Genomic DNA, 25,000 nt, shown 5'->3' on the forward strand with positions numbered 1-25,000 from the left:
CATTAGGAGGTAACATACTTGAAACTCTCAAAGTTATTTACTAGAATGAAGGCTTGGTGGAGAGAAAGCCTAAAAGACCTAAAAGTTCTGTCCTCGATAAAATGGCCTCACTGAGCCTTTGGTCCAAATAAAAAGGTTCACGTCAGTCTGAAAGACTCTGATGTTAATTACAGCAATTGGAATTCACACAGTTTTCAGGCATAAGGAATAAGGAATACTTGAATTACGATTCTAGCCCAATTGAAGAGTCAGAAACTGTATTACAGTTCAATTTAAAAAGTTTCTCCTCCCTTCCACCTGTGCCCACCTCTAAAAATGTGATTTAAGGCAAAGAACAGATTTCTCTCCACATCAGGGCAAAACTGTGCCTCAGTCAGAAAAACCCCATCTGTCCTTTGCCCACCCATGTGAGCTTTAATTGCTGAAACCTAGGTGAGCCTTATATTTGACTGAGTTATTGAACTTGTTGGGTTTTTTCCTAACAACTGATCTCTAGATTCTTTTTCAAGTGTCTGTTGCCAACATTCTATACAGGTCAGCATAGCAGAGATATCTGCGAAGTGTTGTCTAGTGTGCAAACGTGAGATTATTTGTATGGCTTAAAAGGTCTGCTCTAATTTCATTTTGTTGGGACATCAGGCGGGAAAAAAAGCCTGCCCGTGTTTCATGCCTGCACTTCGGGCAGTGCCGCCCTTAGCTACATCCTGTGCCTTCCCTGGTGGGTCCTACCCCCCCACTCCAGACCCCCCCCTTCAGCCTCCGGTTGGCCTGTGTCCACCTGGTACCCTTTCCCCAGGCCCTGCCACCCCTCCTCTCCTCCCAGATCCAGAGGCAAGAAACCACATTTGAAAATCTGTGTAGTGAAAGTGTAGTGTAGTGATGTGTAGTGAAAGTGGCTGCTTGGCTCATTCTTAAAGAAAAAGGCTCGATTGATCAGGAACCTGTCACAAATTTCTCAAAGATCACACATCTTTGTTCTCTCTGTACTGTCATGTTGTCTTTATACAATTTCCTGTATCTGAGCATTAGTTTATTAATCTAATGTTTGTTTTCACCCCAGCAAATCAAGCCAGAGATCTGTTATCGAACATGTTAGTGATAGACCCTGACAAGCGCATCTCTGTAGACGAGGCTCTGCGTCACCCTTACATTACTGTTTGGTATGACCCTGCTGAAGCAGAAGCGGTAAGCACCTGTTTTCCAAGGCTTGTGTGTAAAGGCAGGGCTGAACATTCCCTCGGGTCTTCCGTCTGTTAGTCCAGAGTGGCCACATAAGGATAGTAAGTTCTAGATTTCAAAGGACCCCTGAATACAAAGGGGCCTACAGTCGTCTGGGACCTGGTTCCCTTTGGGGACACTTGCTGCGGGGGCTGCAGCTCAGTGTAGTTCGGGTGGGAACATGCTTCTGCGGTGGAGATACTATTCCTTTACGCAGATGCTCATGTGTGATTGTACTAACATTGCCATTTGCTAAGCTTCCATTGTTTGCCTGGCACTGTGCCATGTGCGCCTTGCTTAGAACACCTTCTTCAGGCCACCCCATCAGAGAGGCTAAGAAACTCGCTGAAAATCACAGGTTTATTTATCCTTCCCTCGAGGCACCTGCCAGGGGAGTCCCGCTTCCGAGTTTGGTGCCCAGGTGCATTTTTCCTTAGTGGCACTGGTGTGGATAACCTCTGACTACGAGCAAAGTAACCACATAGTGGCAGGCTCGCTTTATGCCACCGTAGAGCACATTTTTATGACTTGGCCTATGGATTTAACCACCACATGAAACACTGTTTTGTGTGCAAGGAATCCTAGTTATAAGCATGTGATTTTTAAGTAGGTTTTGGGAACAGCCCACTGTGAGTTGAGGATTGGGTTTGGGGGCTCTACCATGAAACACTGCAAACCTGAGCTCTATTCCGTACCTTCTGGATTTCCTAGCCCTTCCCTTGTCTGGGGCGGGTCTCCAGAAAACAGCCTTTGATTACCACTTTTTTAGTTCCATTTGGGCAGATGTCATTAGAGTGGAGGTCATGTGATTGTTAAGAGGGCCATATTTTTTTGGTTAATTTTTTCCCTAATTATTTTGATTCCAAAACTGATGTAATATCACACTTAGGAGGAAATCTCTAAGAAGCCATATATTGCATGAAAGCCACATGACAAATAGATTAGAATCTTCACAGTGATGTTATGGTCTTATTCATGCCTCATTCCTGTTTTAACCATTGACTTTAACTGTGATTTCAGCCACCACCTCAGATTTATGATGCCCAGTTGGAAGAAAGAGAGCATGCAATCGAGGAGTGGAAAGGTAAGCGCTGATTTTGCCCCTTACTCATGGCACTTCTTCAAGTCCTGTAAAGGGGCGGCTTTTCACTTGTTGCAGTAGCCTTCCTAGGGAAGGGGCAGAGTCTCTCTTGGCCCATCTCTTGCCCCTCCCTGGTAGAGAAGGAACTTGAAGATAACAGAATTAGAGAGGAGCACATTGGAACTGCATACCATTTGCTTCCAAAGATTGTAAGATTGACCAAACAACCCACCGCAAATTCAGCCAGTAATCAGGAGGTTGAACTAATAATTTTTCATTAAAAAGCAGAATCAGGGGTCATTGAGAAAGAACCCTGGTCAGTGGAGGTCAGAAGTGGCAACGGGTCTTGCCCAAGCAGATTATGTCTGCTTTCCCCAGGGTATCGGGGATGCCGTGACCTTCATGAACATTCAACAGGGTGACACACATGGCCACACTCTGGCCAAGAGCGGCCTTGTGAGCCTCAGGAAATGCTTGCAAGGTGCTCATCCTGGTTCACAAATACCAAAATGGTAGAAACCCCTAATGCATCTTTAGTAGGTTGTTAGCTTTTCTCACCAGGGAGGATGGAAGAAACTGAAGTTGAAGCCAAGAAAGGACTGAGGAATTTGGATTAATTTCTGGCCACTCTGGAGGGGCTTCTGGCCGACATATGGGTACTGGTTCCATTTGGAGAATCCCAAGTAACGATGGAGAGAAACATGTGCAAACAGTACAAAAGCATCCAATCCTTTAAAATGTTCTGTGAGAGCCACTTTACTAGTCCCCTGCCCCTCGTAAAACCCACATGTGAATTTACAACTGCCTGCATTTTTGGCTGCCTTAACAGTTGGGCTGAAGGATGTAATGGATCAACAAAGTGTGGATGTTGTGATCTAGGCAAAAGATATTATTGAATTAACTGTATATCACAATTAAAAATAAGACACCACAGTGCCCTTGGAGGGGTTTCAATTGATTTGGAAGCAGGGTTCAGAGATGCAGAGAAAGTGATGGAGCCTTTTAACTTGCATTTCTGTTTGAAGAGCTGATTTACAAAGAAGTACTGGACTGGGAAGAAAGAAGCAAGAATGGTGTTGTGAAAGATCAGCCTTCAGGTTAGTGATTGCTTTAATAGTTGATGTTCTCCTTTTCCCTGTACAACTTTTCCAAATGGCAGTGATGCATTAAATGCCAGCTCGACCGGCCCTGGATCTGGAAGCTCCTTGTGTGAGGTAGTCTTCCTGTTTGGGTTTGTCTTGGCTGTGACAACTAACATATTACTGACAGGCCAGGCACTAAGCTAACTGCATTATAGACAGTCTCGTCTCATGCTTGCAACTGCTGCCATCAGCTCCATTTACAGACGAGGGAGTTGAATTTAAAACGCTTCCAATGTTTTAATTTAATGAGCGCCTGGGTGGCTCAGTCAGTTAAGCGTCCAACTTCTGCTCAGGTCATGATCTCACGGTTGACGAGTTCGAGCCCCGCGTCAGGCTCTGTGCTGATGGCTCAGAACCTGGAGCCTGCTTCAGATTATGTGTCTCCCTCTCTCTCTGCCACTCCCCTGCTCGCTCGCTCTCTCTCTCTCTGTCTCTTAAAAATTACTAAACATTAAAAAAAATTTTTTTAAACATTTCTTATGTGCATGACCCTCTTCATATTGGCTCCACCCAGTTTAAAAAGAAAATCAGTGCAAATCTAAGAAAAATGGAATTTGGTTTTCTTTGAGAAAAACTGTTCATATAATTCTCCCATATTTCTATTTGATCTACCTAGCGGTAGATTCATTGTATGACTGCTAGAGACATATGTGGTGTTAATTTAGGTCCGTAGGATCCCACCTGCTTCCTAAATGAAATCCTTCAAGTTATACTTACTTCCTCACCTCGCACCCCCCTCCCCAAAAGCACACGTGCACACACAGAAGTGCAGATTGCACTGCTTACTTTTCTTGAATTTTGTATTCAGCATGATCTATGTGTCAAGCATCTAGAGATTATATAACTTCCACACTTTAGGTGCTTGTGGTTAACTAAACACAAATTTCAGACTGCAAGCACTGACCTCTGAGAGCTTGGATGTTTTATTTTTGCTCAAACCAGACTAAAATATGGACGGTAGGAAATAGGATAGTTTCACATACCTTAAAAATTCAAAATGTCAGTTTTGGGGATGTATAAAATAAAATGAACAAGAGGCCGCTAAATTTTTTCCTTTTTTTTTTTTTTTTTTGTTGTTGTTTTGTTTGTATACAGTCTTTGTTTCTGCTAGCAGGTGTTTTTATTAGAAAAGAATTCTTCAAAGATTACTGCTTTTCTCCTTGGACAAAGTGTTGATGGACACCTGAACCCTATTTGGGCTTCAGCCTTTTTGTGACACTGATCGTTGTAGGACAGGTTCAGTAGTTTTTCTATTAAAAATATTTTTTAAAGCAGCAGGTTTGTTTTTTTTTTTTTACTTTTTTGTTAATGTTTATTTTTGAGAGACAGAGCGTGAGCAGGGAGGGGCAGAGAGAGAGGGAGACACAGAATCCAAAGCAGAGGCTCCAGGCTCTGAGCTGTCAGCACAGAGCCCAACATGGGGCTTAAACTCACGAACCGTGAGATCATGACCTGAGCCAAAGTCGGACGCCTAACCAAATGAGCCACCCAGGCACCCCTAAAGCAGCAGGTATTTTTTAAGATGATTATACACATGCACATATGTGACATTTTGCCACTGGGAAGAAAAGAAGAATGTTGCAGGTGGGCCAGGGAACCACACGAGCACGGGGCTGAGGGATGGCCTAAAGTCTCACTGCCCGAACCTGCAGCAATGTCGTGCCTCAGATTTTATTATATTTGGTTTTCTTAGCACAGATGCACCAGTAAGTAGCAACGCCACTCCTTCCGAGTCGTCCTCCATCAACGACATCTCATCCATGTCAACCGAGCAGACGTTGGCCTCAGACACAGACAGCAGCCTCGATGCCTCGACGGGACCCCTGGAAGGTTGTCGATGATAAGTTATGAGCAGCAGAGCTTGTCATCAGTGAAGGAATTCTCGCTTCCATGGGCCTGAAATGCTTGGGGGGGTTGATGGAACCAAATAGAAAAAACTCCATGTTCTGCATGTAAGAAACACAATGCCTTGCCCCTACTCAGTTCTAATAGGATTGCCTGCCTAGATTATAAAATGAAGCAGATCATGTCTGAAGGAAACAAGTGCAAGCCACACTCTTAGAGATTATGTTCAAGGTCATTTCAGGTGAGCAATTAGAATAGGTGATTTTTTTTTTTTTAAGTTGTACGGTAATAGTGGTGACAATTTCTCATCCTCAGTAACTGTTGGGACTTCTATGCATGTGACCACATGTGCTTGCTCTTGCCATCTAGCACTTTGGAAATCAGTATCTAAATGCCAAATAATCTTCCAGGTAGTGCTGCTTCTAGAATGATCTCTTAATCCTCTGAAGTGATTTGGTGTCTGTCCAGAAAAAATAGATTTATGTGTATTAATTGGCCACCATCATATTATCATATCTTACCTTCTTTTATGGTATGATTTATTCTATCTTTTGTATTTCAGAAGGAATATAATTAAATCTATTTAATAAATAAAAAATACAACTTTTCTTAAATTTGTCATGTTTTGGGCTGAGAATTATCACTGCTAAAACCAAGACACTTGTAGGGACACTTTATTTCCTCTAAATTGTCTTAATCTGGGATGACTGTGCATTCAGCTTTATTGCATGATAAAATTTTAAGTTTTGTGCTGCTTAGGCCATATATACCTTTAAAATCCTATCTACCCTTGCTCTGTTTTCCTGGTCTTCTGGACGTATTAATTTAAGATGCTACCTAAAACTTCACCTTCTTTATCAGGCACCTAACACTCCACATCAATGACATGATGGCCGACAGATTCTTGAATCCATCAGCGGCAAGGGTAGAATTTTGCGAAATGGTCACTGAAGGCGACCGCAGTCACTTTCCAAGTGCTTGCTTTGCCCGAGACTGCTCAGGGTCCTCTCTTACCTTCCCTCATTCAAGGTGAGACGCACCATCTCCCAAGGCAGCGTTTCCGGTTTCTAATCTAACGTTCGTTCATACTCGATTTTCTTTCTTTGCTGAAAGAAACCACATTAAATGCCCCCCCTCCCTTGGGTCTGTTTTAGGAAGCAAGGTGATTTGGAAGGCCTGTGTGGTGGTGGTGTTTTCCACTTATGGAGCATTTCCTTTTCCTGAGGGAAACCCATGAATTTTCTGGGAAAAACTCCTCACGGGGATATGGAGGAAGCACCCTCAAGAGTAGTGATTAACTATTGAGTCTTTTCTGATTTAAAACTGCTCACCTGAAATTGATGCTTTCAGACTTTCTGATATGGAAATCATTCAGAGTTCACTAACATACTGAGTATTGAAGCATCACTGCAGAAATGGAGTTACAATGGTCACATTTTGGCCACCTGTGCTCATGATGCTTGTCCCTTGAGCTTATTGTGTTACAGATTCATATCTTGTGTTTCACTGTTGCAGAAGCTATCGACTGGGTTAACATTCTATAGAATGTGTTCTGAAGAGGAACTTTGATAAGAAAGTCTATCATAAATATTACCTAAAATATACAATTCTGTCTGTACCAGTTGCGTATCTTATTGGTTGGTCTTATCACTGGAAACTGGAACCCTTGATGAAAAAAAATCATACTGAAGCAAGAAATAGTTTTATATTGTGAGGTTTAGACACATTCAAGTACAAGATGGAAATACTAACTTGGACTGAAGCAGAAACACCTATTAGATGGCTTAGGGTGGTTCTAGTTTCAGAGGCCTGATGGTATAGTGAAGAAAGTTATCATCATACACATATAAACATTTACAACAGCCTTCTCACTAATATGCATTCTTCAAAAAGACTTTACTAAATCTATCTTTAAAAAGAAAAGCAAAGAAAGAGGAGAATCTTTCAAATGCTTTATCTGCCCTAGGCTTACGTGAACCCAGCACGGGGATGCCGTGGGCACATTCAGCTCCTCGCTGGGCGCCATTTGTAAGCGGAGCTGGGTGCCCCCGCAGACTGGCTTCCTGCTTACTCATTCCTCCGTGCGTTCATGGGGGGAGCCTGTATTGGTGCAGATGGGTTTCCTGCCGAGCCCACCTTCTACCAGGTAGCAGCGAGGGCACCGAGGACAGGCCACAGGGCTGCAGACAGCAGAGCTCCGCAGAAATACCTCACCCCACTTCAGGGTCCTCCCTCCTGAGCCGAGATGCACCAGGGTCCTGGTGCAACGCAGATGGTTTCAAACCGCTCTCTGTGGGTGAATACTGACGTTAGATAAAGAACTAAAACGTGCTCAACTTTTTCATCTTTTCTATTTTATTTTTGTAATTTATATTGTACACAACCCTGGAAGTAACTATTTTGGACACATATTTTTATAAACCAGGTAATTTATTATTAGCCTGGAATTTGGACTAGGTTTATTTTATTTGTTGGCTTATTTTTTGGTCAAAAAGGAAATGACTGCCTCCCCCTACATCGGGTCTTGACCTCAAGAGCAGGTAGAGTCTATCAGAGTAGGAGAACATTGTGGAAACACAGACTGCTCAATATTGATCAGTTGTGGTGGTGGAAACGGAAGTGGGGCTCTATTTTTCTCTTCGGGACACAGAACTCAGAGCCTCAGTGCTGAAAGGAAAAAACTCTTAGCGGGGCCCCTTGCTGACATCCCTGGATGGGATCCCGGTTTAATCCAGATTCGATACCGTGTGAGTCATGGTAATGATGTACGAGTTTGTCTGGTTGATTTCTAATGTACTCCACTGGTGTTTCATACTGGTAGTAAATACAGGTGTGACCTTTCAGACTGCATATCTCAAAAGTAACATTGCCTAATGTTTTATAATAAAATATATTCTGTGTGTTTTGATTGGTGAAAATAATATAGATACATTTTAAAAGACAAGTGTATAGCATGTCCAATTTTTGTGTGTTTTTAAGTGACAATTGACTATATTTCTACGTCACCATCTCCGATTACAGATTTAACGTGAACACGGTCAATGTCGGAGTGTCATCATTTCCAGCAATATTAACAGATATTTTTAATTGAAAGTCAAAACATGTCTTGGACTTCTCTCCCTGAAAATATTCTGCAAATTTCTGAATCTCGATTTTCAAAACTAGGCAAGTACAAAATCCAGTATTCCCAGTATTGGTGTAATTGTTTTTCTCACAAGGCGTGGCTCATCAGTCTTTCCTCATATTACTTAAAATCCTAAATCATTAATGGTGCCTGTGTGCTTGTGGGTTTGTGCACGGGATGAGCCACCTTGACTTTGCTTCTGTTTCGGAGACACTTTAAGATGTTCAGGACTTAAAAACCACAGGACTGGGGCGCCTGGGTGGCTCAGTCGGTTAAGCGTCTGACTTCGGCTCAGGTCATGATCCCGCGGTCCGTGAGTTCGAGCCCCGCGTTGGGCTCTGTGCTGACAGCTCAGAGCCTGGAGCCTGTTTCAGATTCTGTGTCTCCCTCTCTCTCTGACCCTCCCCTGTTCATGCTCTGTCTCAAAAAAAATAACTAAACGTTAAAAAAAAAAAAAAAAAAACCTACAGGACTAGAAGTGTCCTTCACAGCTCACTTTCTTTTCTCTGCTTTTTAAGAGGGCTAGCTAGAATCAGGGGTGCCTGGGTAGCTCCATCAGTTAAGCGTCCAACTCTTGGTTTCTGCTCAGGTCATGATCTCAGTATTTGTAAATTCAAGCCCCACATCTGGCTCTGCACAGACAGCTCAGAGCCTGGTTGGGATTCTTTCTGTCTCTCTGTCTGTCCCTCCCCTGCTTGCTCTCTCTTTCTCTCAAAAAAATAAACAGAAAAAGATTTTTAAAATAAAAAATAATACAGATAATAAAAGGGCTAGAATCATTCCAGATAGATGAGTTCATCAGTCTTATTTTTAAAGTTCTGTAAAGAAGGAACACATGTCCCTCATATAGGTCTGGGTTCCATTTCTGTAGCATACCCCCTTCAGTACAGATGGTACTAAAATACTTTTCAGTTATTGAATGGAATGGTGAGTGTATTGGGGTGGGGCTTTTTGGTAGGGGGGAGGGTAATCGTTCAAAACAACCTAACGTCCTAAAGATGCTATGGTGCCTTATATGAATTTAAGCATAAGGTTACCTTTGGCAATAAGGCAATTACTCAATATTTTGTTTTTAAACAGGACAACTGGTAACAAACAGACAGAGTGGCCAGTCATGTATTGCTGAGACCATGTGACCAGAATTTAGAAGGGACGTGCCCATCATGGCCATTGGGAACTATTCATTAACCGAGTCCTCAAGGCCTTTGGCCACACGCTCCTTCACAGTTGGAAAGACCAAGGTTTTGGGGGCCTAGGGTTCTTGTGAGCAAGAGTGTTTGCCACTACCCTTTCTCTGCTGGCGCTTTTTTTTTTTTTTTTTTTAATTTTTTCAACGTTTATTTATTTTTGGGACAGAGAGAGACAGAGCATGAACGGGGGAGGGGCAGAGAGAGAGGGAGACACAGAATCGGAAACAGGCTCCAGGCTCTGAGCCATCAGCCCAGAGCCCGACGCGGGGCTCGAACTCCCGGACCGCGAGATCGTGACCTGGCTGAAGTCGGACGCTTAACCGACTGCGCCACCCAGGCGCCCCTGGCGCTTTTTTTTTAAGTTTACTTATTTATTTTGAGAGAAAGAGACAAAAAAAAGAGAGTACATGAGCAGGGGAGGGGCAGAAAGAGAGGGAGAGAGAGAATCCCAAGTAGGCTCGGTACTGTCAGTGCAGAGCCTGATGTGGGGCTTCAGCCCACAAATCATCAGATCATGACCTGAGCCGAAATCAAGAGTCAGACGCTTAACCAGCTGAGCCACTCAGGCGCCCCCTCTGCTGGCACTTTAAAGTGGGAAGGGAAGTTCTCTAACACAGCCCCAGCCCCGCACAACCCCGAGGCTGCAGCCCTGGCGGAGTCAAGAGAGAGTACAGAGCCTCTACGCGCTGCCTTATGTTCCTGCAGGTGCAGAGCTCAGGCTTCTTTTATTCATAAGCCCCTTTGGTGGTCTGAAGCAGACAGGGCCCCTCTCCCAAGAAAAATGCCATGAGCACAAAATTCTGCCACGCTTTCCGAGGGGTACTGCCCCTGGTGGGTAACCGTGTTAAAAGCTCCCATCCCTGGAGCAGCTTGTAGATGCTTGGTGTCCATCGAGGGAAGCAGAGACTGTAGAAGCCTGTTTTGCTCTTACTGGCCCTGACACTTGCACGTGGGGTGACATGGGACATAACCAGGGACATCTTCACTCTGAACCCCAGCACTACTCAGTAGGGCTTATTTGATGTCAAAAAGAGAATATAAGGGTCCAGGTCCAGTGAAATGGGTCATTTCAATTCCTTCCATGTGGAATTTAGGTGCAAGATTGAAAGGAGCTACAAGCTTATACAGACTTTGTGGAGATGCGGATAAAATGAAATCCAACTCTTCATTTTAAAGAAGTTCGTGCTGAGCTTTGAGATAAACTGAACTCGCACTTCAATCGCTACTTTATTTTTTTAATGTTTATTTTTGAGAGACAGTGTGTGAGCGGGGGAGGGGCAGAGAGAGAGGGAGACAGAGAATCCAAAGCAGGCTTCTTGCTGACAGCAGCGAGCCCGATGCAGGACTCAAACTCACAAACCGTGAGATCCTGACCTGAGCTAAAGTCAGACACTCAACCGACTGAGCCACCCAGACGCCCCTGAAATCCCTACTTTAAATTGTTGATTCTCCAGTAATATTTTCTCCCGTTCTTCTAAAGCATCCCTGTGACCTTCTTACAATCTTTATAAGCATGCTTTAAACTTCATTTCATTCATTCACTTGGCTTTCATAAAACATGACGATGGATGGAGAGGCCCTCCAGTCAACACCTCGTTCACGGCCGGAATCCACCAGAGATGGCCGCCAAGCCTGTGCTCACATGGCTTTAGTGAAGGGAAGGGCCCCCTTCCCATGGAGTTTTTTGTAGTTTTGACCATTAGAAAGTTCTTCTTTAATCAGAACCGCACCCTGACTCCCAAGCTTCCACCGCTGGACCCCAGGCCCTCCCCTTGGGTGAAACAGAGGGGGTGTGATCCATCCCATGAGACAGGATTGACTACGTTAGTCGAAAGAGTAAGCTCCATGTCTTCCTTTCTCCAGCTTGAAGCCAAAGGTCATCCACGTCTCTCTCACATGAAAAAGCCCCCAGAGCCTCACCACCTTGGCTCACCCTGCAAATATGGGCCCTGAGGGGAACGTGTAATATTCCAGATGCAGCCCGAGGGGTGTGCTCTGCATCCAGGGCCTCCCCAGCTAATTAGCACATCAACTGGCCTTAGCTTTAGCAGCTACAGTCACACCCAACAGTCACACCCAACACCTGTAGTCCATCAGAACCGCTGGGTTTTGTGACATTGCACTTAATCCAGGGTCTGTCATTCTTCATAAGGGTTCTCTCTGCTAGCTTGTGACCTCTGTCAGTTTTATGAGCACGAGCGGGTCTTCTGAAAATCCATCCAAGTGGTGATTAACAGCCTTGAGCAGCAGGACAGAGCCCAAGGGCAGACCCCAGCAGTCACAGAGAGGGACCCACATGGCCAGTGTTTTGTCACCTTCTGGGGGAGGAGGGCCTCAACAGCAATGTCGTGCAGCCCATGTGGAAGTGTTATCTTGCCACGAGGTCAGGAAGAAGGGTGTTGGACCCACACCAAAATCACGAAGGCACTTTGGCAGCACGCTCTGATCTACTTCCTAGTCACGTTTCAAGAAGAGAAATCAGTTTGTCACCACGTGCTGGTGCTCCGAATTCATTCTTTTGTTTTCTCTTGGGCGGTGAGTGCCAGCTTCCCCTTCTATATCTACATTCTTGATGTCCTGTGGCCACTTAGAAAACACAGCCAGTTGTCCCCATGTCCCCAGTTAAGTGAATTGGGGAGGGGAGCAGGGTGGTAGCACGTGGTGGCCTTATTTTGTTTCCGGGTGAATGAAGGCGGGATGTGTTCGGAAGTCTGTAACCGTGATTCCGCAGGGGCCTGCTGATGACAGCATTCTCATGGGGCAGAGCCAGGCTCAAGCCGTGTGTGTGTGTGACCTCAGAGGTTTAGCGCCTTGAGTAACCTCTTCTGAGGCTTCGCCTGTTTGCTTTCCTTTTCAACTAAAAATATTCATGCTACTTCATTTTCATCTGATTTTAATCCAGCCTAGAGCTCCATACAGACCCTCAGAGGTACATTTGGACAGCTCTCTGTTTCAAAGTAGATCTCTTCAGTACTTTCAAGCAGTCAGTTGACAGACCAAAGAAGCTATAAGATGGGGTGCCTGGAAGTGTCTGACTTCTGCTCAGGTCATGATCTCACGGATCGTGGGTTCAAGCCCCGCATCAGGCTCTCTGCCGTCCACATAGAGCCCGCTTCATTCAGATCCTCTGTCTTGATCGTCTGCCTCCTTCCCTCTCTGCCTCTCCCCTGTTCATGCTCTCTCTCTCTCAAAAATACACAAACATAAATTTAAAAAAAAGAAGCTATAAGAAATAAATATTTGAGCAGCAACACTCACCTGTACATATTTATTCTCACATCTTCTCAGTGGTGGTGGCTAGGGGAAGTGCTAGGGACCAGCACGGCCTGCCCCCCTGCCCTCACCCGCTCCTGTACCCAGCCCTCTGCAGAACCCTCACTCCTACCGGAGTCTCTGTGCTGTGTGATATCTCTCAGTCCCTCTCCTCCGTATCCCACCTTCAGTTCAGCCAAGTTAGAGAGAGTGAGCTCAGCACCTAATATCACCCTCGATTGCTCCTCTTTGCACCAGAAGTCTATATTCCCTTTCTTCACCTCCTCTCCTCCCATCTGCTCCCTATTTCAAAAAATGCAAAGGGGCTCCTGGGTGGCTCAGTCAGTTAAGCATCTGACTTCGGCTCAGGTCACGATCTCGTGGTTCATGAGTTCGAGCCCCGCATCGGGCTCTGTGCTGACAGCTCAAAGCCTGGAGCCTGCTTCTGATTCTGTGTCTCCCCCTCTCTCTGCCCCTCCCCCATTCATGCTCTGCTTCTCTCTGTCTCAAAAATAAATAAACATTAAAACAATTTTTTAATTCAAAATATGTATATTCCATGTAAACATATGTTAGAAAATACAATCAAGAATGAGAAACTTAGGGGCACCTGTGTGGCTCAGTCAGTTAAGTGTCCGCCTCTTGGTTTCGGCTCAAGTCATGATATCACGATTCATGCGTTTGAGCCCTGAGTCAGGCTCTGCACTGACAGCGTGGAGCCTGCTTGGGATCCTCTCTCTCTGCCCCTCCCCCAAGCATGTACTTTCTCTCTCTCTCTCTCTCTCTCTCTTTCTCAAGAATAAAAATTAAAAAAAAATTTTAAGGGCCAGTGTGTGCCCAGACAGAGTCTGAGGCTGGACAAGTATGCTCTGGATGGCCTCCAGAAAACTCCAATGGACCAGTGATCATCAGAGAAAGGGAAATGGCAACCAAAGCCCACCCCGACACCCCTAAATCCCTCCAGGACCAATCAGTCTTAACAGGTCGATTTTTACTAAACTTCCACAAAAACAGAAAAACCCTATCTTATCCAAAATTTTCAAACCACCCAACTCAGTTTAGGAGGTTAGTATAATCTTGATTCGAAAACTGGAAAAAGATCAAGATTGTGTGCCCTTTTCAGAGATGCTAACTGAATCCAACATTGTACGGTTTATTCCAGAATTCAAGGGTGACTCAACACAACTGTGGCAATAAATAACCTATTTTTTTTGTTGTTTTTTTGTAAATTGCCCACAAAACTCTGAATAGAAAAGAGCTTCCTTTGGGGAGTGTCCAGGCTTATTCAGGGAAGAGCAGGAAGAAGCAGAAAATGTCAAACATCCCGAAGCCACAGCCTGAAGACACATCCTGATGGAGACTGGAGTGAATGTGTGTGTGTGTGTGTGTGTGTGTGTGTGTGTGTGCATGTACACGCATGCAAACTCGCCACCAGAAATGCATGCACACCACCAGTATGAGACCACCTGGCACCACTGACCAGGACAAATAGGCCATGGCTGTGCCCAGCAAGAGGACATAGACCAGGCCTAGCCTTGCTGAGCTCAGATCAGTGGCCCTGCTGAAGCTCGGTGCTGGCGTCCCTTTAGCCTGAACCCCCACCCCTGCCCCTGTCTAGAAACAGCCAGCAGCCCAGCTGGAGGCAGAGAACACTGATGCCCAGGGAAATCCTGCCACCTCTGTGCAAATCTAAATGCATCCTTCCCCCAGGACCACGTTCCGACTCCTCAGCTGGGCTGTAGTGCTCTTCAGGCTCCCCTTCCAGGACCCCTCCTGTCCCCTCTTCACCTCACCCCACCACAGGCCATTCCTTCATTCATTTAGACAAATGCTTGCCAGGCAGCTCATAAATAAGTGGGCCATAAATCTGACACTCTGCCCCTGCCTCTGGAGACCTCACTCTGTGGCCGCCATCAAATACTTAACGCAAGTCAGTTGACAGCTAAAGACAAAGAGAAGTTGCCTGGGTGAAGGAAGATCTAACCCCCAACTTTATCACCCATCTCCACCACCACCCGCACTGTAAATCAGCCCTTGTGCATGGGGACATGGCTGTAGTGGCCAAAGGGTCTCCTGGCTGCCACTCTTGCCCAGCTACTGTCTGTCCTTCACCCGACCCTGGAATGAGCCTCCTAGGATGCGGCTGTGACCACCGTGTCCCCAGTTGCCTCCCCAGGTGTTTTTCAAACTTGAGCTCCCACTGCCATCCTGCTCATTGCCAGCATCACATTTAGGACAGATGGATGTCCTCAAACCACCTTCTGTGATTTCCTGTTGGTCAGTTCTATTTTTTTTTGTTAAGTTTATTTTTGAGAGAGAGAGAGAGTGAGTGAGAGAGGGGCAGAGAGAGAGGGAGATAGAGGATCCGAAGTGGACTCTGCACTGACAGCAGTGAGCCGGATACGGGGCTTGAACCCACATAGGGCAGCCAGAGGAAAGCATGGAGGGATTGGACCCTGGCTCTGCTGTGCCACCCGCACAAGCCACCTGCCCTCTCTGAGCCTCTTTTGTGGAATGGGGTCTTAGTTTCCTATTGTTGCTGTCTCCGATTACCACAGACTTAATGGCTCAAAACAACACGAGTGTATTAGCTTACATTCTGTAGGTCAGAAGTCCCACGTGGGTTTCTGTGGACTTAAAGCAAGGTGTTCGCAGGGCGAGTTCCACCTGGAGGCTCTAGGAGGAAGATCTGCTCCTTGCCTTTTCCTGCTTCCAGAGGCTGGCCACAGTCCTTGGCTCATGGCCCCTTTCCTCCATTTTCAAGCCAGCAGCCTGGCATCTCTCTGACTCTGCTTCCGTCTACACACCTCTTTCTCTGAATCTTCTGCCTATCTTCTGCTTTCAAGCACCCATGCGAATCCATGGGCTCCCCCAGATAATCCAGGATAAGGTCCCCGTCTCAGAGTCCTAACTGAATCACACCTGCCACGTCTCCTTTGCTGTATAAGATCAAATATTTGCAGATTCCAAGGATTAGGATGTGGACATCTCTGGGTGGCTTCTCCTCTCCCCGCCACAAATGGGGTGATCACTCTATACCCCTGGCCATCAGCACTTCTCAGAGTGTGCCCCATCTTCTGCCTGTATCTGTGTCACCTGGGGCTCTTGTGACACATACAGACTGGGGGACATCTCAACCCCCCAAACCCAAGTCTCAATGGGGGTCTTGGGGTACCGCCTCTCCTCAAGTTCCAGGTGATGCCTCTGCACAGCGACATTTGACAGCCTGGACAAGTGAGGTCTCCGGTGTGGCAAGTGCCAGGAGCAGCACTTGGAGAAGACAGGACGTTTATGCCATTAGTCCCCCCAAGAACCCTGTGGGCCCGTTACATTGCAACTGTGCCCCGAGCTTGGAGGCTGAAGACTCTCAGGAGGTGTCTCACAGGCCTGCAGATTTAGGCTGCCTCCGGGACCCTGTAAGGGCTTCTCTGAACCTCAGTGCACCCCTAGTGGCCACCCAGGCTGGCGGAAGTGCTGCCTGCAGGCGACTCTGGCAGAAGAGGAGGGGCAAGCATGTGACCCTTACATGGCACCTGAGGGAACCTGAGGGTTCCCAGACAGGGACATGTTGCAGGCAAGCGTTGCACCCTGCGCTGAGTCTCGCCTACCTCCGAGCTGGGTGGACAGCTCTGTGCATGTGCCAGGAGGGGCCCACCTCACGCTCTGCTTTTCAGCCTCAGAAATTTTGCTTCAGATGCGAAGTCTGCTCAGCCTTCATGCAAGAGCCACCAGGAAGTCAGGAGACACAGATAAGCCTCTGCCCAGCGGGAGAAGTGAAGACGTTTCCTACGCAGCTCCCTGAAGCTTGGGCCTGTGACACCCATGATGGGAACCATCCTAATAATGCACCCTGTGTGGGCTGTCCCCTCTTCCCCTTTAGCCCTCTCTGTCCTCCCTGGCTCCCCACCCACATAAACCACCTGCACTAACGTCTCAGGCTCTGCTTCCCGGGGGACCCCACCTGTAATGCCTGCCCTTGTCCTCAGACCAGCCCTGTTTGGAGCCTTGTGCTGGAGGACCCAGCAGGGGATCAAACCCACACGTGTCCCCCCAACACATGCATGCCAGACACGAGCCACACACACACACACACCACACACGTGCACCATGTACATACATGGAACACACAGCACAAGTGCACACACATATGTGCACACTCACTCTCTCGGGTCCCCACCCAGTGGGAATTGGTGGGTAGTCAGGGCCCTGGTCTATAAACAATAATCGAATGTGACTGTTTCAGTTCAGTCAGGCCTCTGTGGCAAAGTACCATGGGCTGGGCGGCTTATAAACAACAGAAACTTCTCTTTCACAGTCCTGGAGGCTGGAGGTCCAAGATCAGGGTGTGGGTATCACTGAGTTCTGGTGGGAGCCTGCTTCTTGGTTCATAGATGGTCATCTTTTTCCTGTGCCCTCACAAGGCAGAGGGGCAAGGGAAATCTTTGGGGTCTTTCTCTCTCTCTCTCTCTTTTTTTTAATATTTATTTATTTATTTATTTTTGAGAGAGCACAAGCAGGGGAGGGGCAGAGAGAGGGGGACAGAGGATCTGAAGCAGGCTCCGTGCTGATAGCAGTGAGCCCGATGTGGGGCTTGAACTCAAAACTGTGAGATCATGACCTGAGCTGAAGTCATGACCTGAGTCAAAGTTGGATGCTCAACCGACTGAACCACCCAGGTGCCCCAGGGTCTCTTTTATAAAGGCAGGAATCCCATTCATGAGGGTTCCCCTTCTTTTTTTTTTTTTAATGTGTATTTGTTTTTTAGAGATACAGAGACAGAGTATGAGCAAAGGAGGGAGACGGGTAGAGAGAGAGGGAGACACAGAATCTGAAGCAGGCTCCAGGCTCTGAGCTGTTAGCACAGATCCCAACATGGGGCTTGAACTCACAAACTATGAGATCATGACCTGAGCTGAAGTTAGACGCTTAACCAACTGAGCCACTCAAGCACCCCATGAGGGTTCATCTTCTTGACTTAGTAACCTCCCTAAGGCCCACCTCTTTGTAACACCATGACTTTGGTGTTTAGGATTTCAACATGTAAATTTGCTGGGGGTGGGAGGACACATTCAGTCCCTAACAGTGCCCCCCACTAGTGGCTGCCAATATGATGACTTTTTCCTGGAGCTTTGCTCTTATAGTAAATTCGAAGAATTTTTCCCAGACCCAAGAACAGATGAGTTATGAGTTAGTTACACTAATAAACACACGGGCCAGGGCCCAGAGTTCTGTCCTCACCATTCTCTGAGGTTATTGGTGACACTGCTCAGCAGTCCCTCTTGGTGTCAGGCTCCTCCCTGAGTCACCTGCTCTGGCTGAGCCAAGAGTTGGGGCAGACAGGTCTCCCAGGGTCCAGGGGCTGAGTGTCTGCAGCGACTGGAACCCTGGTGTCTCCTTCTGTCACCCATGACGGCCACACCAGGCCCTGCAACCCTAAATCTGGCCGCCTCCAGGCATCCTCCAAATGCCGCCCTGGCCCCACAGTCTCAGAAGGCCCCCTGTCCACTCTGGCTAGGCTCCAGGCGCCTCTGTCACCCCTCACATATCCTTGTCATCTTTCCATCACCCAGTGGCTTCTCTCCCAGCAATAACTCTCAGGACTCCCCCAGCCTCCTTCCCCTGCCCACCACCCCCTCCCTCTCATCCACCCTCAGTACAGCAGCTCCAGGGGCAGCCTCCTCAGGGGACAAGGACCCCAGCCCTGCCATCCCAGTGCTGGGCTAGTGGAGCAAACTCAGGTGGCTTCAGAGTCACTTGTGTGTGACAGGTACCATCTGGGCCACGGGGTACCAGAAAGGGCTCATGGGTGCCAGGACCAGTACACCTGGTGACAGCACATCGCCTCCCCTGGGCCAGAATCCCAGCTTCTCATGCCCCAGAAGGCCCCGACCTGCCTTGCCTCCTTCCACCTGGGCTCCTGCTCTGTCCACCACCCTCTTCTCCCATCCAGGCACCCGGCCTCTTTCCTTCCTCACAAAGGTGAGAAGCATGTACTGTCCACAGGGCCTTTGCTTCTGCTATCCCCTCTACCCGGGACGCTCCTCCCACAGACTTTGTGGGGCTGGCTCCTTATTCAGGTCTCAACCCAAACGCTACATGCCCTGGGCAGAGGGGTCCTTCCCTGAGCCTCCCCTCCAAAATAGTCCCAGCCCCGCTCCACCACCTGACCCTGTACTAATTAATGTATGGCACTTAAGCGCTCTCTGAAAAGATTGCTTTTGTTATTCTTTTGTTTGTATGGTTAGTTTCAGTGTCTCCTCTCTAAACTGTGGGCTCTGAAGGGGCAGGGCTCTCTATGGCACACACAGGGCTTCAGGTAGTATTCACTGGATATCTCAGGGGGGGTGGGGGGCAGGTAAGCTGAGCTGACAGCTCACAGGAGGCTACCCCTGCATCCCGGACCCCACACTCTGGGGAGCAGGAAGGTAGGTGGGGCGGGGCAGGGTAAGGGGCCTTGCTGGACAGTGTGTTCTCAGAGGAGTTAGGAGGGGGCTGGAGAAACCTGGTACCAACACTGGGCCAGACCTCTCCCGGGGCCCGGATACACACCAGCAGCCAGTACTACCCTGGGCCAGAACTCCATGCTGGCCTCAAGACTCGGCCCAAGGGACTGCTGGGCACCGCCGACCTGACCTCTTGTGCAGTGGGAGGGGACACGGCCACCTCCTCTCATCACAGGGCAGAGCCCCGCCCACTCACCCACTTGGGACATGAACTGCGGCCACAAAAAAGTTTGCTTTCGGGTTTCAGCTGCTCTCCCAGGCCCTGTCCCCTGACTCCCAGCACCCCACCCCTCACTCAGCGGGACAATCATGCATCAGTGACCCCCAGGCTTTTGCTCAAAGAGACGGGACAGGGTAGGGAGAGACTGCCCTGCTTCTCTGCAACTACAGTCAGTTAGAGGGTCCCTCATGGCTGCTCTGGCCCCTGCATGTCACAGGTGAGTGGGCCAGCTCTTACAAGTTCCCTCCTGCAACCTTCTCTTCCTAGACCCCCAGCATGCCTCTGGGTAACACACCTGAGGGCCAGGGGTGTGGGGTGGGAATTGGAGCAAACACACCAGCCTAAGGATTGGCCCCAGCACCTGCCGTCGTCCCCAGCCTGCCTGTCTCCCCTTGCCTCTTCACTCCAGCCTGACCCTTGACATTGGTCTTGGGCATCAGCCTCACTGGGGTCAGCCTCTGGCCTGGTCTTGTCCCAAGGCCCTGTTGCCTCCCTGCCAGTCCAACCAAGCCACAACCCTAATACATGTGTGCACCCCAGGCAGGCACCTGCTCACTTACTCCAGGCCTCAGTTTCCCCAACTATGCAAGCCATAGGCTGGACTCTGTTGTTTTCACTTGTCCAGCATTCTGGAAACAGCCCTCAAGACATGCTTGGAGCAGACAGAGTCCTACTCCATCCATTCTCAGGGTTGACACAGACCTAAATTCACCCCAGCTCCAGGGAGGCAACACCCAGGCCTGTGATCCTCACTGTCCAGGTCTCTGGAAATGGCCTGAGCCAGGCTCCTCTGAGCCTGTGTGTGGCAGCCCGGGCTCTCACCAGAACTATCAGGCAGGTATGCTCTTTCTGAGAGTGTCAACCCAAGGCTGCTGAGGGCCATTCTGCTACAGCGGGTCTAGGAGATGGGAGAGGTAGATTCCTATTCATATTGTTTCAGCACCTGGATCTAGCTATTCCTGAAAGCAGCATGCCCTGGCTTTAAAAAAAAAAAAATGCTTCATGAGCCAATAAATTATTTTTGCTTGAGCTGTTTGGGTTGGGTTTGCTGCCACATCTCATTGGTCAGGTTACAACTGATACAGAGGACTGCTGTCCTGACGTCTATGTTGGAATAAAGCAGGAAGCTTTCAATGTCCAGGTGGAGCCAGTTGAGGAAGTTCACCAGATCCTCTTCAGGTTCTCTCCACCATTATAAAAGTGAAATAGCACACCATTTTCTTTCTAGCACCCAGCGTCCGCAGAGTGGTGACCTACCCTCCCTGTCGGCCAGTTCTTGGGCCTGCCGTCCCTCTCCCACGGAGGGCAGTCGGGGGATTACATGCAGTCTTCCCCACCCCCTTGATGCCCACTCTGTGCCCACATGACTCAGGGACACAAACCACAGTTGAGTGGCCATGGAAGAAGGAGGAGAGGCCAGAGGAGTGGCCAGAGCCCAACAATGAGGAAAGGGGGTAAACCAAGGTCTTAGGGTACCAGAGCTTTGCCAGGTGAGGAAGTCAGTGAGGGGCAGTTCGGGTGCAGAGTCCAGCAGGAGCCACGCTCGGGGGAGCAGCGAATGATGCTCATAGTGGGTCTTGGCCACAGGGGTGGGAGGTGAGCAGCAAAGGAGGGCCCTGAACGCAGGGCTAGACGCTCGGCCTTGACCCTGAGGCTTGGAGCAGAGGAGACGCGCGTGGGCAGCGCGGCCCGCGGTACCAGAGGCCCCAGGAGAGGAGCTGCAAGGGCCCTGCTTGGCCAGGGCGCCCGCAGCCCCACCCCGCGGCCCGCGCGGCCCGCACTTCCCCGTGTGGCCGCGAGGGGGCGCCGCGCCGCGCTGCTCCGGGGCCGGCCGTGAGCGCACGGCGGGCTGCGCTTGGGAGCCGCGCTGACAGCGGGCGACGGGCAGCGCCCCGGGTCCGAGGCGCCGCGGCTCGCAGCGAGAGCGACGGGCGCTGCCCATGGGCCGGGCCCGGGGTCCTAGCGCGCCGGGAGCCGGTGAGTGGGGGCGCGGCCGGGCGGAACACGAGCGCTGCGGGCAAGGGCGCGGGGCTGCGGGCGCTGGGGAGGGGCTGCGGGCGGCGGCGGGGCGCGGGTGCCGAGGCGGGAGGTGCGGGGCGGCGAACGGGCGGGGACCGCGGGCGTCCGGGCCGCGGCGCGGGGACGCGCGGGCCTGACCCGGAGCACAGGTGCGCGCGCGGGTGACAGTGCGCGTGGCCGGCCGGTTGGCGGGCCCCGGAGACGCGGCGCGCGGGAGTGTGCGGCCGGAGCGGCGGAGGGGGGGGGGACGGCGGGAGGGGGCTGCAGGGTGCGTGCGCCAGGGCGGCGGCGGGGAGGCCACCAGCGGAGGGCACACCCCCCGGCCGCCCGCCGGGGCGAGAGACTGGCTCTGCTGCACGCCCCCCGCCACTCACTCGGGGTGAGCAGCCACCTCCTGCCGCCACCGGAGTGGCAGAAAAAGCCAGCCTGGACCCAAGGCCTCCACCCCGCGCCGGACCTCAGTTTCCCGGTCTATGAAATGGGAACAGCTGACCTGCCGGTTGCTTGTGAATGAGAGAAAGAGGGTGTTGTCTCTGAAGCTGGGATCGGATTGAGGAAAGGATCAATGCTACTATCAGAGAGCCTGCAGGGACAGTGGAGTCAGCTTGGGATTCTGAGTGGTGCCTCACACGGTGGCAGCGGACAGGGTCAGGGGACCCCTAGTCCACTCCTCTCTGTGTTCAGGTAGGGAAAGGCAGGCCTGGAGGGGAGGTGGTGAGGTGTGCTCCCAACCCTGTCCCATGCTCTGCTCTGTATAGGGGGCAGTGTGGAGAGAGCAGACTTGGCAGCTTGGGGTCGTGGTGGAGGGGCTCACCCCAGCCTCTTCCCTCCTGCCTCCTGGGCCCCTGAGGCAAATGACCTGCTGGGCTTCAGTAGCCCAAGAAGCACCCTGGGGAGGCTTACCTGCGGGCAACAGCTATGTCCTCATCTTACCATGCAAATAACTAAGGTTTAGGGAGGTGACAGGACTTATTCAAGGTCACAGGACTAGGAATTGACAAAGCTGGCTTTCCAACCACGGAAGCCAAACTCCAGCCGTTATGCCCGGTGACCGGGGTGAGGTTGTCCACTCCCTCACCCAGGGCATTCACTGAGCCCCTATTGTGTGCTGTCTGCTCCCAGCCCCAGTAAGTGCTTAGGGAAGCTGAACAAGTAATTGAAGACTGAGGTGATGGCCGAGGATACCTGCTAGGAAGAAAACAAAACAGAGTTATTGCAGAGAGAGAGACTGGGGTGGGGGCTGAGACTTAGCCTGGTAAGGGGAGGATCAGGAAGGGTCCCTGAGCAGTGACCACTAGCTGTGATGCAGTTACAAGGTGGGAGCCCACTGAAAAGTTCTGAGGGAACAGCAGATGTGAGGCCCCTGAGGCACACACAGGTGGTGGGTGGAAGGAGCTGGAACAGAGCTGTGAAGTTTGGGTTTTTCTCTGGGTGCAATGCACAGTCCCGGTGGGAGGGGGGAAGGGGAGAGGGGAGAGATTACAGTTTGTGTACTGCAAGGATGCCCCCCCACCCCAAGTGGGTAGAGAGGACTTGGGGCAGGATAGGGAGCAAGCAAGGAGGAGGCTGCTGGAGTCCACCAAGGATTTTCGAGGAGGAGCGAACCAACCCAATATGGAGTCACCCTCACTCCAGTGGGGCTGCAGCCACGTGGAGGCTTCCTCCCTCCTCACAGGGCAAGGAGGGCATGAGTATAGAGGGGCTTTCTGCAAGTGGTGGGGTTGCCAGCGGTAGTGGCCAGAGGAGCCTGGTTTGGGCTCAAGCAACTGCCCCACTCCTGGCATGTCCCCAGCGGGCCCCCGCTGCTCTCAGACCTCCCCGTGGAAGCAGGGCACCTGCCGGGAGTTCGCAAAGATAAGACAGGGTGCTGCTGGATACTTGGGCTGGGTGTTCAGGCTGGTCTCTCTGCGTCCTTTTGACATGTCCCCAGAGGTCTTGGCGCATTGTTCCAGCTCTCACTTATATTTTGACCCAGACTTAGAGTCAGCCACTTCTCCAAGAAGGCTCCGTGCCTCTGAGTGGGGGGTGGGCTTCAGAAACTAGTATCTGGACTTTCAATGTGCTCAGAGTGCTTGGCGTCATTGTCTCTAGGCCTTCTCAGTGCACCGAGACAAGAAATCAGGTTTTTGGGGGCGCCTGGGTGGCGCAGTCGGTTAAGCGTCCGACTTCAGCCAGGTCACAATCTCGCGGTCCGTGAGTTCGAGCCCCGCGTCAGGCTCTGGGCTGATGGCTCAGAGCCTGGAGCCTGTTTCCGATTCTGTGTCTCCCTCTCTCTCTGCCCCTCCCCCGTTCATGCTCTGTCTCTCTCTGTCCCAAAAATAAAAAAAAAAAAAATAAAAAAAAAAAACAAACAAAAAACGTTGAAAAAAAAAAGAAATCAGGTTTTTGTTTTTTAACTAAAAATTTGTATTTTCATCTTCATCCCACAGTAAGAACCTGGTTCTCCCCAAACATCAACATAGGTAATCATTTGCTTAGTCTTAGAATATATCCCAAAGAGTTTTAGAGTCACTACATCCAAACCACTGCTTACCAAAACCTACCAGGTCAAGTTCAGGATGTCTTTGGGTGTGTAGTCGGCCCTATGTGAGCTTGTTATCAGTTTGTTTATACCAATAGCTTCAGCTATTTCTGTTTGCATGAGATTTGGGGTTTTTTTTCCTTTTTAGTGTTTATGATATAATTTTATTTTTTGAGTACGTAAAACATTTACATGGTTCAATGCCAAAATCTCAAAAAAAAAAAAAAGCTATACCAAGAAGTCTGAATCCGGTCCCTGATTCTTCCTCCTTGTTCCTACACTGGGTGTAACCACTTAAAACCATTTCTGGCTTATTCGTCCATTTATGCATTATCACAAAATTAACATATCCATCTCTTTTGCACCTTGCTTTTTGCAATTAAAAATGTCTCCTTACCAGTTAATAGAGACTTTCCTCTTGGTTTTGTACAAGGACCTACTCTACGGAGTGGCTGTATCATACTTACTCAGCTTGTGCCCTGCAGAGGGACATTTGGTTTGTTCCAGGCCTTTGTTATTACAATCAGTAGGTTAAGGATAGCCTCACATACATGTTGTTTCCATTTGTGAAGGTGTATCTTTAATTCCTAGGAATAAATATGTATTTGTTTTGTTAGCTACTCCCAAATTCCCCTTTCCCCAGCAGTGAATGATTGTGTCTGTTTCCCCTGCAACCTCTCTCAGAGCCAGGAAATAGTATTTCAGTTTTAATTTACCTTTCTATTATGAATGCAACTGGACATCTTTGTATACGATTTCAAGTCACTTAACTATCTTTTTCTGTCAATTGCCTGTCTATTTTGCCCGCTTCCTATTGGATTTTTGGTCCTTTTTCCCCCTTGGATTGAAGTTTGTTTAAATACATAGATTAGTGCTTTATCTATT

The 25,000-nt window shown here is 49.3% G+C and overlaps 1 protein-coding gene across 4 annotated transcripts in view; it reads left to right on the top strand.

Moving 5' to 3' along the window:
* MAPK9 (mitogen-activated protein kinase 9) overlaps positions 1-8,230 on the top strand; it is a 59,028-nt gene extending 50,798 nt beyond the window's left edge. For 3 of the 4 annotated variants that reach the window (XM_030315983.1, XM_030315973.1, XM_030315996.1), the window contains 4 exons: positions 1,061-1,185; positions 2,239-2,302; positions 3,325-3,396; positions 5,140-8,230. In XM_030315983.1, the coding sequence (XP_030171843.1) occupies positions 1,061-1,185; positions 2,239-2,302; positions 3,325-3,396; positions 5,140-5,282 (404 nt within the window). In that variant the 3' untranslated portion in view covers positions 5,283-8,230. Of the gene's footprint in view, positions 1-1,060; positions 1,186-2,238; positions 2,303-3,324; positions 3,397-5,134 lie in introns of all 4 variants that reach the window. The other variant, XM_030315989.1, reaches the window with a different exon arrangement.
* The last annotated feature ends 16,770 nt before the right edge of the window (positions 8,231-25,000 follow it).

This window comes from Lynx canadensis, chromosome A1, assembly GCF_007474595.2.
Source record: "Lynx canadensis isolate LIC74 chromosome A1, mLynCan4.pri.v2, whole genome shotgun sequence".
NCBI classification, from domain to species: Eukaryota; Metazoa; Chordata; class Mammalia; order Carnivora; family Felidae; genus Lynx; species Lynx canadensis.